Source organism: Haplochromis burtoni, unplaced genomic scaffold, assembly GCF_018398535.1.
Source record: "Haplochromis burtoni strain Fernald_Lab_line unplaced genomic scaffold, NCSU_Asbu1 Contig_10, whole genome shotgun sequence".
In the NCBI taxonomy this organism is placed as follows: Eukaryota; Metazoa; Chordata; class Actinopteri; order Cichliformes; family Cichlidae; genus Haplochromis; species Haplochromis burtoni.
Window position 1 is genome coordinate 1,842,380 of NW_024582371.1, and position 13,205 is coordinate 1,855,584.

Here is a 13,205-nt window from a genome sequence, read left to right on the forward strand (position 1 = left end):
TTTGGATCGTGGAGTGGCATTTCATGCAGCCCAAGTCTGTTCCACAGGACTGGTGCAGTGAATAAATCCTGAATCATAGAGTCTGCATCCAGAAATGAATCAAAAAAAAAAAAAAGCTGGTGTTTTGCCATGTTGGATTTGTTATTTGAGCTGTGGCAGGCTGCATCTCTGGAAGAAGGAATTTCATTTTTACCACACAATATAGACCCAGAGACTAGTAAAATAACACAGACTGGGCAATCTACTGCGCTTTGTGCCTGGTTTACTCTGCAGTGTATGTGAGAATTTACACTGTGGGAATAAGAAGCTGAGAGTTAACGTGATTAACACCCCCCACTCTCCTTTCCCTTGGCTGGATTTGTTTTAGTAAATCCACATGAATGCGTCCTCCCTGAAAAATAGTTTTAAAAAGTTGAAAACGCGCGCTGAAATTATGACTGATGCGACACGTGTGCGTGCGCAGTATTGTGTGCGGGCAGTTTGCGGCCGTAATAATACATTATTGATTGTGTCGCAAAGCATCTGATGGAGAGAGAAGGCGAAAAAAAGATCACATGCCAGATGAAGCTGTCAATGGAGCCCTCAATCAGTAGATGCAATGCAGACACAGAGAGAGAACCAGATGGTGCTAACTATTGATCCGAAACATGCACACATACTTCCACAGATCAATGTTGAACTGGTATAGGGAAAAACTCTGCTCTCTGTGTTGCTGTCTGCAAGGAGAGGGAGCGGGCTGCCCGGGATGCTCATACTCCAGCAGTATCATGCTCGATTTAAAGTATGCAGTGTGTTTAACCTCTGCTGAGATGTTTTCCTATAATCCCTTCAGGCCACTGAATCAGCCCCAGTGTTTTGTTCAACGCAGACGGGTTTAAACAATGTTGTGAAAGCACACGCACAAGGACACAGGAACCGTTTCTGTACATTTTTATTTACAAAATGTATTAAAATTCTCTATACAGCGCCTCACTAATGAGGTTCAGCAAATTATGCATGCATCTTTTGCTCTTTTGTACCCACTACTACGCCTGGCGATATTATGTTTTCTTTTTGCAGAAGGTGAGACGTACAAAAAAAAAAGAAAAGAGAAAAAATAGAAAACAAAAACGGTGAAAGTGATTCTACTAAAAGAATTACTAGGGCTGGCTTTCTAGCATTAAACCTAAGGTGGCTTTGTGAGTAGCAGAGCTCGTCAAGCATCATTGATTTCACATGCAATTTCTTATAAAATAAAACAAAAAAACAACAAACAAGGAGGAAAAAAGGGGAAATCAATATTCAATTGTGTCATATAAATAGTTCTCGTTTATCTAAATGTACACATCTTTCTCTGTTTGCTCTTTCTTTTTTTCACATTGTCAGTTTTTTAAATATTTATATATATTTATATATATAAAACTATCTGCCCATAGTTTCAGGTGATTTGATAAGTGTCTCCCTAAATCCTATGGAATCACAGTCTTTTTGAAAGAAAAGAAATTCTTACAGCAATATGTAAATGTGCTAAGCTCCAGGACTCTCCCTGGTTTAACCTTGTAGAAATCTATTTTCCATTTTATTCATAATTTTTTTTTTTTGTAATTTTCATTTACTAAGTGAAGTCACTAAACACTGTAATGCTCATTAAAGGAAATCAAATCAAAAAGCGAACCACAGCTCATTGTAAAATGTGCAGTTGTTAACGAAAATGGTAAGGTAATCCAAAATACTACAGTTTAAAAGCCATTACTGTTATCCTTTAATTGGACTGCAGTTAATCTACAATTGAATTACCCTTTTTTGTTTGGTATTACTTTGATGTACAGAAGACTTGAATGACTCAGGAAAAAACACTGTTCGGAGCGACAAACCTTAGTGAGTCAGTGCCCCTTTGATATTTTACAAACTGTAAATCACAAACAGATTTCTCTTTCCCCAGGCATAAATACTTTGCTTTACACACTCGTCATACAAAACACACTCTTGGCAGTATCGGAAGTGTGAATTATGATCTGGTCCCGTAGCGCGTGAAAGCCGAACCAGGTCATCTTCTCATCTCCGTGGGTCCCGTCAAACTTTCAGAAGACAGTGGCAGCAGCACCAGAGTTAAGAGTACAAACGACACACGTCATTGTTTTGGACTGAAATAGCATTTCACTCTAATAAGATAAATCTTTTAAAACTAGTACATGGTCACTAGAAGTGACTTAGAGCAGTATAAAAGCTATGTCATTGTAACCAGTGTGTAACAGTGCACTGTGTGGATCTAATAAAATAATCTGAACACACAGAACCAGTGAAAATCTGGCAGCAGAAGAATGAAGAGTAATCTGATCGCATTAAATACAAGAAACCAATTATACACTTGTCATGTGAGATTTGTCGTCTTTCTGGCACTTCAAAATGTGCTTAGGGTTGCAAATGATGGCTTTTGTTCTCTCATTCATGTCACGTCATATATATCTATATATATAAATATATATATATAGATATATTACTGCACCAGTCCTCTGTTTTGTATGCGTTTCAAGCAAAAAGCAATATTATCAATGAGTTGCATTGATTGGACTTGGAGTTCCATAAGGCACTGATAGGAGGGAACCACGCAGGCTCGTCCCATGACCAGTCCAGTCGTGTCGTCATTGCAGATTATCGTGCCGTGTCCGCCCAGGAGGATCTGGCAATCCTCGTGATCCTGTGCCTTTCTTAGATATAGTCACAGTTGTAAGGGAAAATGGAAATGTTTCCTAAACCTGTGACAGCACAAAAAAACAAAAGCAAACAATGGAAAAAGTTAACTTTTGTTCTGGACAACTCATGTTGAACACATGACTTTTTATTACAAAATAAAATGTGGGGATTTCCTTATTGGCTGAAATGCAGTATCTTTTATTATATAAAGCTTTGTTTGAAAGGCTCTACAATTCACTCGTCAACATCAAATATCTTTAACCAAATTAACAACATGAGGGAAAAATACATCTTTCTGCCTCCATCCTAACCTATTTCATCATGACTGTGCTGACACGGTTTGTGGGAAGGAAAGGCAAACAACTCCCTCGACTGTGATCAGACTTTGACTGTCTGACGCACATGACATCACCTCTTTCCAACCAAGTCCTGCCCACTTCAAACCAGTCAGAAGAACACAGAAACACACTACAGAAGCCTCTTGTGTAAACAGTCGAAACGAAAGAAAAGAAATGAGCGCCGGTGGATTCCTTCGCTCAGAATAAAGAACTGATTGAAAAAATGTGTTCTCAATGAAAATCTGTTGACAAGTCACACTTTGTGTCTAATGAGAGCACACGTGCAAACAATCTGATCAAATCCAAGATGAATTTTTAATTATGTCCCTATCAGTGCATGCTTATCTTTATTCAGTGAATTTCTGTAGAACTGCTGCAGAGGTAGTCTGCAACTTCTCATTGGTCTCTGACATTTTCTCTGGAGGTTTTTTTTTTTCCAGTAGAATTATGCGTAGTAAACAAACCCATGAAAACAGGTCAGTGCACTCTGTGGATCATTCAGGATGATGTGGTCTATATTCCTGGTAAGGATAAGGTAGATGCTCTTAAAGCTTCAAAACACTATTTATATTAGCAATGGCTCTGTGCAATGTGGTGGAGGTTGCTTGTAGTGATAAACACTCGGAGAATTATCACACATCCCATATTCCTTTATCACTATGTAGTTTAACACCTTTTGGCCCGTTTCATTTGGTTTTACTTTAGAATGAGTATAGAGATGCCTGCTGTCGCTTCAGAAACTAGTTTGGAAATGCCTTTTTTGCACATTTTGGCCACTTTGCACATTGCTGCTTTTTTTAGTTTGTTTTTTGAAGCCAAGCAAGAGGCATCTGCCTGAAAACTGTGGGTGCTGCATACATATCCTGCTTTATTGTCTGTTTTTCTCTAAATGAGGCCATGAAGTCATAAATGAAGATAATACTGTATTAAATAAGCTGAAATTTGAAAGACCCGTAATAAGGAACAATTTCATTGAGGTCTGAAATTTAAACAAGCGTAAGTGTGTTACCAGAACCTGAACCTACATCTATTTTAATTCTCTTTTAGCCAAGAGGTTTCACAAAACACAGCATGTTTTGGAAATTGAATGCACTCTTACATGTAATACTTCTAGATGAAGTATGCAGCTTTTTTCTTTGGTAAATAAAGTTTCCCGAAAAGCTTGCACTATATCTTACCTTCCTGTACAGGACAAATGATTAGGTAGTGAAAACAGAGGAGAATTTAGTGCTTACATGGAGCCCAAAACTAAAAAGCTAATCAACAAGTTTAACAGAAACAAAGTAATGCTACAGTCATATACAGTCAGCTACTGTGTTCAATGCTACTGTCTGACATAATACACCAATTAACTGTATTAAAATCACAAATCTGTTGTACACGTCAGAATAAAATGATTTGGCAACCATGTTGCAAAGAAACGTTCCGCAGACCACTTGCGCTCATCGGTGCAGAGTGACTGCAACTGATTGCAACATGTTGCCAATCTGTCAGCCTTTTTTTTTTTTAATTACATATCTTTTATGATATGTCGACCCCAGCAGGCGACCTGTGCTGCAATCTGATTTTGTACTCTTGAGTGACTGAGCCACAAAAGTAAGTGAGATTTAAAGATTTAAAAAAAAAAAATTGTAGAACTAAAGGAATTCTAAACAAAAACTTGAATTTCCTTCAGTTTCTCTGAGCATTGCATGGTCTGACCTTGGGGTGAGTTTGCTGGGAGGCACAGTCCTGGGAGGATTGGCAGCTGTCTTGAATGTTTTCCACTTGTGAATAATCTTTTTCACTGTAGAATGATGGACTTTAAATTGTTTGGAAATAGACTTCCCAGACTGATGGGCAGGAACAATTGCTTCTCTAAGATTATTGCTGATGTCTTCTCTCTTTGGCATTGTGTTAACACACACCCGAATTCTGCCAGAACCGCTGCCTTTATAGACACACTCACACTTGCTGTTGATCAGTTAATCCAGTACATTTGATTAGCAGTATTTGGTTGCTAATCTTAATTGCTGAGCACGGAGTATGGGCGTACTTAGCTTTTCACACAATGCTTTTGCATTTTAGCTAACTTTTTGTTAAATGATGACATGGTTTGATAGTTGTTGTTCTTTATCTAATGCTGTTTTTACCTCATTTTTACCTCATGCTGAGTACAGTGGCCCTGAGACGTCAAATGCGCTGTAACTTAAGAAAACACAAGGAAATAGAAAAATGCTGCAAAAGCATACAAAACCCAACGGAAATTTAAAAAAAGGAGCAAGAGTTTCCAAAATAACATCACAGAACAGAACTAAAGTGTTTTTGTAGGAACAATAATGTGATGGAACAGCTGCGGAAGTTACAAGTGGCTAATGGTAAACATGTATATGAATCATGCGATTAAAACGCACATTATCCTGCATCTTTTTCCCTCTCACAACACATATGATTCACCCACTTCTTTTAAACATGTCTCAGTGCAGTGTTTATGCCACGTTATTGTCTCCTCCAAAACACAGTTTTTTGGTGGCTGTAGTTCAGGAGGTAGAGCAGGTCATCTACTAATTGGAAGGTTGGTGATTCGAGCCAGTCCGCATGCCAAAGTACTCTTTTGCAAGATGAAGTTGCTTTCCGATGCATCCATCTAAGTGTGAATGTGCCTGAATGTTAAATAGAAAGCACTTAGCAGTAGAAGAAAGTGCTTGTGTGAATGAGGCAGGTTGTATAAAGTGGTTTGTATGCTCAAGGAGAGTAAAAAAGTGTCGTATAAGAACCAGTTTATTACTTTTGTTGTGTTTTTTCTTCTTTCATTGTCTTTTATTCACCTTTCTTTGTGTTTTGTGTCCTTTTGTAGCGTTTTTCTGTTTGCGCGTGTTTTCTTAGGTGGCAGTGTGTTTAACCTCTCAGGGTCATTTTTTTAAATTGTGTCACAGAACAAAACAAAGAACAGAATACTGTAGGTTGATACGATCGGGCGTGTTGCTTGACATGCTACACACAAAGCTATATGCTACACAACAGTGTGCTTTTTCACCAAACAATTTCACAAACAGTAGCTACATACCAAACAGACAGTGGAAGACTTAATTCTGACTGATATGGCAGGAGTGCATGATGGGAATAGTAAGGCGAGGCGACGTACCTCTAGATCTTAACGCTCTCGGTTCCGTATACGTTGTAGCCTTCTCTGTATGTGGCAAAGTTCTGGGTGTTGGTCGGGGGAGCCGGCTTAAAATTCTGGGCATTCTTGGCCATTTTCAGCCGTTTGGTTTCTTGTCGTGATTTATAACAGAACTCTATCAGTGCCACCATCATGGCCAGCCCCAGCCCTCCGACCAGAATATAGAAGACACCAGCCACATTGCTTAGGCTGAGAGCACTTGTCTTGTCCTGGGGGGAAGTGAATAACATCGTTAAGAGTTTTGCAGTGGAGCTAGGGCAAAAGAACAAAATGCAGCCTGCATCCTTCAAACTGAGCCTCGACTCAACAGTAAAACTGACTTAAGTGGTAAATGATCATACTCTAGATTATCATGCTCTATATTACTGATGCTACCAAAGGTTGTTTATGGTTACTAACAGCTACAAGCAACAGAAATGAAACATGTAACGAGCTGCTAAGCAATTTCAACTGAAATTATATTGCTATGTTACAAATTTATGAGGAACTTGAGATTCAGATATAGTCAAACCGTTCTCCACTTAGGAGAAAGAAGCCAACTCTTGCTGGTGAATGTAGAGCTAACCTGGCGCTATGCTTCATACATGTAAAATGGCTTCTGCTCTTGACCATATAAGGAAGCTGGTCAGTATCGCATAGGTCGACAGCTGTGAACATCCCTGCCCTTTCAATTCTCTAATGGCAACACTGTCATACAATACAGTCAAATTCATAGTAGATGAATGATAGCTCAATTAAAAAACACTATATAAAAATATATATCAAACCATTTTGCTGCTGTTCACTTACCAAACATATTCAATAAAATTTGTTCATTGGAGTTTTACTATTTGCAGTTTAACCCTATGAGCATGGCGTTACCATGATGCTATCTAGCAACTCTAACCTGTAACCTGAAGCTTTAACTGTATCTCAGAGGGTTAAATAGTGGGTGTATTACATTCCTCAACTTCTTGCAATGTGCAAACAAAACCTCTAACCTCATCCGAAAGCAGCCAGATGATTTTAGAGGACACCCTACGGTGCTCTCTCCGCTTCGAGAAGTTGAATTTGTGTAAATCATCACAATAAGAGGCTTTGCTTGTTCATCACACCACAGGAGGCCAAAGAATCTAATAGACACATCTTGATGCAAACTAGTAACAACACAAATAAATCAAATTTTCATTAACAGTGTGGTAAATAGAAGCAGCAGCATAATGGTCAAAGTATCATGAATGTCAAGAATGAAAATGAGCAAAAAATAGCATTTATCAACAACTATTAACTGCTGTGATTCAATCAAAAGAGTGTGTCTTAAAGGCACTTTAGAAACGTCCCCGCAGCATTACCATTACAGTTTTCACACACAAAAATGAGTCTTTATGTTGTCAAAAAGTCATTTCTACAGCATAAAAAGAAAAAAAAAACAAAACGGTGAATCTGGGGAAACAGTGCCTTGGATTAAAGCCACCGGTGAGCTGTGTTAACAGCTCGTGGCAGAAAAACTGAAGAAAAGAAAAAAACTATGTGTAGCAAATAAACAGAATGCATACTATAGATGTCAGAGAAGTCTTTGTCTTGCATATGAACAGTACGTCAAAATGCAATTTGGAATCAGTACAAAAGACCTGCAGCGACTGACCTTACTTCCAGAGTCCTTGGTTCCACATTCACCCTTATCGTACCACCATTTGTTTTTCAGCTTGTCTAAGATGCCTTGTTCACTGAGTTTCAATACTGCAAGGTTTACAGGAGTTCTTCACGTGGGAAATAACATAAATAACATTATATTATGTTATTTTATGTTATTCAACTTTTAAACTACTACATACTTTACAAAGCGATAAAGCAGGGCACCTGGCTATTCAACATCACAAAGAGCAGGCATTCTACCTATTACCTTTAAACCCCTACTCTAAAGCCAGGACCTACCCATATCGCTTTGAGTAATCGGCAGACGCTGTTCATGGGGCGACAAGCAGGTACGCAAAGTACAATCTGCAAGTCTATAAACATCAAAAAGCGCCTTGGTGCACGCTGGTTCTTTGTGTGTGGGGGTTGTAGTAGTCGCAGAGGCTTTCAGTGCAGCATTTAACAAGTTCATTCCAACATGAGCAGTTGTCTTAACAAACAGAAAAATCTAAGCAGTGAAAGAAACCTTTGCATATGCAATGTCAGTGTAATCCTGCGTCGGCTAATGCTAACTGTCACTGCAGTGACAACAGTCAATTCTGGAGGTATTACAACCAATTTCCCATTCAAGCAACTGTGCCCAAAAGTGAAAGCCTAATTAATTCTCGCATGTTCTATCCTGACATATCGCTAAGAAAACCTTATCTTCCAATTACACCAGATTAGTGTCAGATGAGTGTGTCCCAACTAAACTGCAGGCAGCTGCAGGACTAAGCTCAAAAAGATTCGGTGGAATTTAACTCATCTCGTATTTGCCTGCAGCTGCACAATCTGACGTTTGACACAGCTGTTTCCTGCTGCTTGATAACTCCAGAAGGTATATCATGACATTGTAGTATTGCATGTCAACATACATTTGCATAATAGTCTATTGGGGTAAATTACTTCAGAGGAGGTAAAAAAATTTCTTTGCATGGCTCAATAAAGATCATCATTTTGTAGTTGTATTATGACTATACTGGTTTAGGTAAATCTCTCTGTGAGAAGGAAAAGCAAACTGGAAGCAAAGAAAATGTAGTGGATCGATAAATTAGTGACTACTCCCTGGGAACAATGTCCCCTGAGGGGATGTCTTGCAATGCATAATGCACTGAGAGAAGATTACACCACTATATATCCCTCATCACCAATCTGGAGAAACAGACTGTGAAGACCATACCATTGTCTTGGCTTGGAGAGACATTGATTAACAATGCAATTACCCTGTAACATGCTCTGTGTCTGAAACTCAATCTAGGCAGCGCCGTGTTTCGCCTAAGGGCAAGAAAGAGCAGTGTTAAGTGCGTGCGCATGCAGCACGCGTGCACGCTTATGTGCATCTCCAGATGTCGGCTGGAGCATGTAGTTGTGAGCAGGACAGGGGCCAGGCGGTTCACTGTTTGGAACACAGCGCTTCAGGCCGCTTTATTTCCACCTAATCAGACCTTTCCACTGAGTCCCGGAGAGTCAAAACAAGCCAGGAAACAGACAGACGGTACATACCTGTGCATGATAATAGATCGATGGCAGCGCAAGAGACAGATGCTTTCAAAAGCTCTGAACAGCACAGGGAGGCGGCCTGAGCTCATTGACTACAGAACACAACGATGTTAGCAAAACACTGAAAAAGAATGTGACTTTTGAACAATGCTTTTCAGTAATGAAAGCCCTTGTTTAGCTTTATTTCACGTGTGCCTCATGAAGCCTCTTGCGGTGAGTACAGAAATGCATCGCAGCTCCTTACCTGCTCATTGGAGTCCAAGCCAATCATGACAGAAATGACAGAGCGTAAAGACACAATCTGCATTTCATGGGATCTTGCAGCTTGACTGTAATGTCGCCATGTCGCCCACCTATATCATCCTATGTGTGTCGACAGCATCGTTTGTCATAAAAATGACCTGCGTTTTAAAAGATATCATACTCGTGCCTTATGGTATATGTAATCTGGAGAGAGAAGCACAATGCTTAATGGTACTTAGGTCTAAGTGGCATTACGCTAAGCTGTCACGGGACAGTCATTCATCATTTAACCACATGTTAAAGATGGAGAGATCTGATGGTCAAAAGGGTCACAGCTGGGTTATTAATGTGTTCAATTAAAACTGCATGCAGTGGAACCAAACCACAGGTGGTTTACCAGAGCTCCCATTAAAAAGTCTTTTTCTTTAATTAGACTTCTCACGTTTGCCTGCAATGCTTAGTCCCCTCAAGACGCCGCTGTTCCCCTTGCTTTCTTGTCGGCCTCTGTTGAGCGGCCGTTTAGCGGTTGATCTGTTTTTTTATTTGTTTGCTATTAAGGTGAACTGGCTTTTAAGTTGTCGTCCACTGTCATAGAAGTGAAGCAGCAGTGGTGAAGTACTGCGAAGCCATATTTTAAAGGATTAGCAAATCTCACCTCACCTCACCTCATCTCACCTAAAATGAAAGCCTTTTCAGTTCAGTGTCGCTGGCAAAGTCTGTTCTTGAATTAGACCAACTGGCTATACTCATCAAAGCTGCCTAAATAAAGCCCTAATATTTGAGGCTGGGTGATCTGTCCCACACGTGAGTAAGGGTGAATAAACAAGGCTCAACCTTTCACAGCGGCAGGGCAGACACATTCACATTTGTCCTTTCCTGTAAACACTACTTTGTCAAACAGAAACATGTGTCCTAACTCTCTTCTGTACTCTTCTTCGTCTTGTAGAAGTTTACCTTTGGCATCCATAAATATTTTTCTGTTGGTTAAGCAAGAGCTCCTCAGTTTGATCTGAGCCGTTAAGCCGTCTGGTCAGACTGTCGGTAAATTTGGTAATCTGCCTTTGGGGCAGCAGCAGGTTGGTTGGGGGCAGACAGTTGGTTTGGTTCTGGTTGGTTTGTTCCAACAGCCTTGCCGATTACTCTGCACTATGGTACCCGATTGTGGTGACATCGAGGCTGACCTTGGAGTCACCTCCCCCGCTGCCGCACTCTCCCTTGTCGTACCACCATTTGTTTTTCAATTTGTCCAAGAGGCCTTGCTCATTCAGTTTTAAAACTGCCAGGTTAACAGCATTTCTTGAAACGATAAAACATAACTTGTAAGAAAATGCACAGGTCCGTGAGAAATCTAATGCAAGGTAATAATCGTACTAAGCATCATGAGAGTAGTTAATGGTAGAGAGGCTACCACTGTCAAAGCAGGGGGCTTATGCACAGAAAACTATCGGTTAAAATCAGAATGGTCTAGGGAAGGACAAATTGTTTAAGAATTTCAGGAATATAGAGAGATAAGAAAGGCTCGTATGAGGTAGAGACAGTGTTAAATCTTGGAAAAAGGTGGCATAAAGGGTTACGTAGTTTAGAACTGAAGTGTGCGGGATGGGGACACTTGTCATTGAGAAGAAAAGTAACAACAACAAACATCATGCAATTAACATTCGTCACAAGTGACAGCGCAGCTTTTAAGGGCTAAATTGAAAAACCATTGAACTGTTAAATTAAAAGTGACAACACAACAGTCAGGTAGGACAGCACACGGGACAGAAGGAGAGATCGAAGGAGAGAGAAAAGCAGTGAGAGAGACATAAATATGAAATTATTGTTAGCTTTAGTCTCATTATCTGGATTTGACTGCTCTGCTATAAAACGGCAACTCTTTAGAAATACAACATTAAATATCGTTAATTAACTTTTGTATCTAAGTGCAATGAAAGGCATACAACCATTACCTCTGTGTCCATTAACAAGAAAAAAAAAAGTAAGGAGAGGAAGAGAAGAGAATGACAACAGGGGAACATCAGGGTAGGTGGAATACTATAACAACATAGGGGATATTGTTATATTATTCCACCCACCTTAATGCTGAGCCTTTGGGCGTCGCCACACCGTAGCCTTTCGAGTCGAGGTTCCCGCCGACTTTCATGGTGTCGCACGGCTTCCGCTGCTCGATGTACTCGTTCATGGTGGACTCGAGGAGAAAGGCGAACTTGCCCTTCGACTTTCGTACCCGGGCTACGCCATCGGGTGTGGTCTTAACAAACACAGAGGGCTCAGCGGATTTCATGTACGACCACATCTTCTCGTAAACTGCTATTTTGGATCGCTGCGCAGAGAAGAGAGGGAGAAAAGGAGTAGCTTAGAAATCTGAAAAATCACACATGTGCAATGGATTTCGGCATATTTTTGTGCTTCGTGATCATACGATTTAAAAAATGGCATCGTGAAGTATTTATAGACATCTTGGAATGAAAATGTGTGATATCTTTAAATACTTCCAGGGAATAGAGCTGACAGACCTTTATTAGATCATGAAGTACAAGAATTTACAAAATCCATTCCTTTTATCAGCATTCTGAAAATGTACCCTTTAAGTACGTCACTTGAAATTCACTGAATGGAAAAATCAGTTATGCAAAAAAAGATCTTTAACAATTGAAAGGGTGTAAATTGCAGGTAATGATCATTCTATCTGAAAAATTTGCACAGGCCTCGGATTTGTTTCCTGAAAGTTCAGCCTCAGTGGGCTGAGCCTGAGTTTATGGTCCTAATTTAACTTGTAGAACTTATTACATTCATTTATTTCAACAACACTGCTAATGAAATATCTCAACTGTGACTCTGCACTGTAGACGAAGCGAGAGAAGCGAACAACAAGGCAACCCATCACAAAGTGACAAGGATGAGCATTTTCCCGGCGCCCGCAGACAGGCTTAGTGAGCCTGTAAAATCTGGAGGAGTCGGGCACTATCTATAATAAGCATCAATTAAATTATTCAATGCCGCTGGATTTATTTTGGCATAGGCATTTCACACATCCCGGTGTGATCCTGGTCCAAGCAGTGATGAGCCATACTTTCCAAGTGCTGAAGATTGGATCCCACATTAAAAAACAAACAAACAAAAAAAGCCAACACACTTTCTTTTAAGCAAAGGCCAGAAAAAGGAAGAGCAAAAAGTAAAAAATAAAAAATCATAAATTTGCACGTAGAAAATGCCAAAATCTGCCAGAGATACACTATATTGCCAAAAGTGTTTGCTCATCTGCTTTCAAACACACATGGACTGGAGAAGCATCTTATTTTTAATCTACAGGGTTTAAAATGATGTCGGCCAAATATTTACAGCTGTAACAGTTTCTTGAAAGGTTTTAGAGTGTGTTTATCAGAATTTTTTATTATTCGTCCAGAAATGCATTAGTCGGATCAGACACTGATGTTGGACGAGAAGGCCTGGCTCAAAGTCTCTGCACTAATTCACCCCAAAAGGTGTTCTTTCAGGTTGAGGGCAGAACTCTTTGCAGGCCAGTCAAGTACTTCCACACCAAACTTGCTCATCCATGTCTTTATGGACCTTGTTTTGTCTACTGGTGCACGATGAGGGAACAGAAAGGGGCATCCCCAAACTGTTCCCATAAA

At 39.9% G+C, this 13,205-nt stretch overlaps 1 protein-coding gene across 5 annotated transcripts in view; it reads right to left on the bottom strand.

Annotated features, from left to right (window-relative positions):
- Positions 1–915: 915 nt before the first annotated feature.
- Positions 916–13,205, bottom strand: part of LOC102291233 (glutamate receptor 3) — a 92,257-nt gene continuing 79,967 nt past the window's right edge. The window contains exons 13-16 of one of the 5 annotated variants that reach the window (XM_005927908.2): positions 11,646–11,893; positions 7,799–7,913; positions 6,136–6,383; positions 916–2,735 (exon numbers count right to left, since the gene is read on the bottom strand). In XM_005927908.2, the coding sequence (XP_005927970.1) occupies positions 6,138–6,383; positions 7,799–7,913; positions 11,646–11,893 (609 nt within the window). In that variant the 3' untranslated portion in view covers positions 916–2,735; positions 6,136–6,137. Of the gene's footprint in view, positions 2,736–6,135; positions 6,384–7,154; positions 7,914–10,751; positions 10,867–11,645; positions 11,894–13,205 lie in introns of those variants that run through there. The other 4 variants (XM_005927909.2, XR_006055477.1, XR_006055476.1 and 1 more) reach the window with 4 other exon arrangements.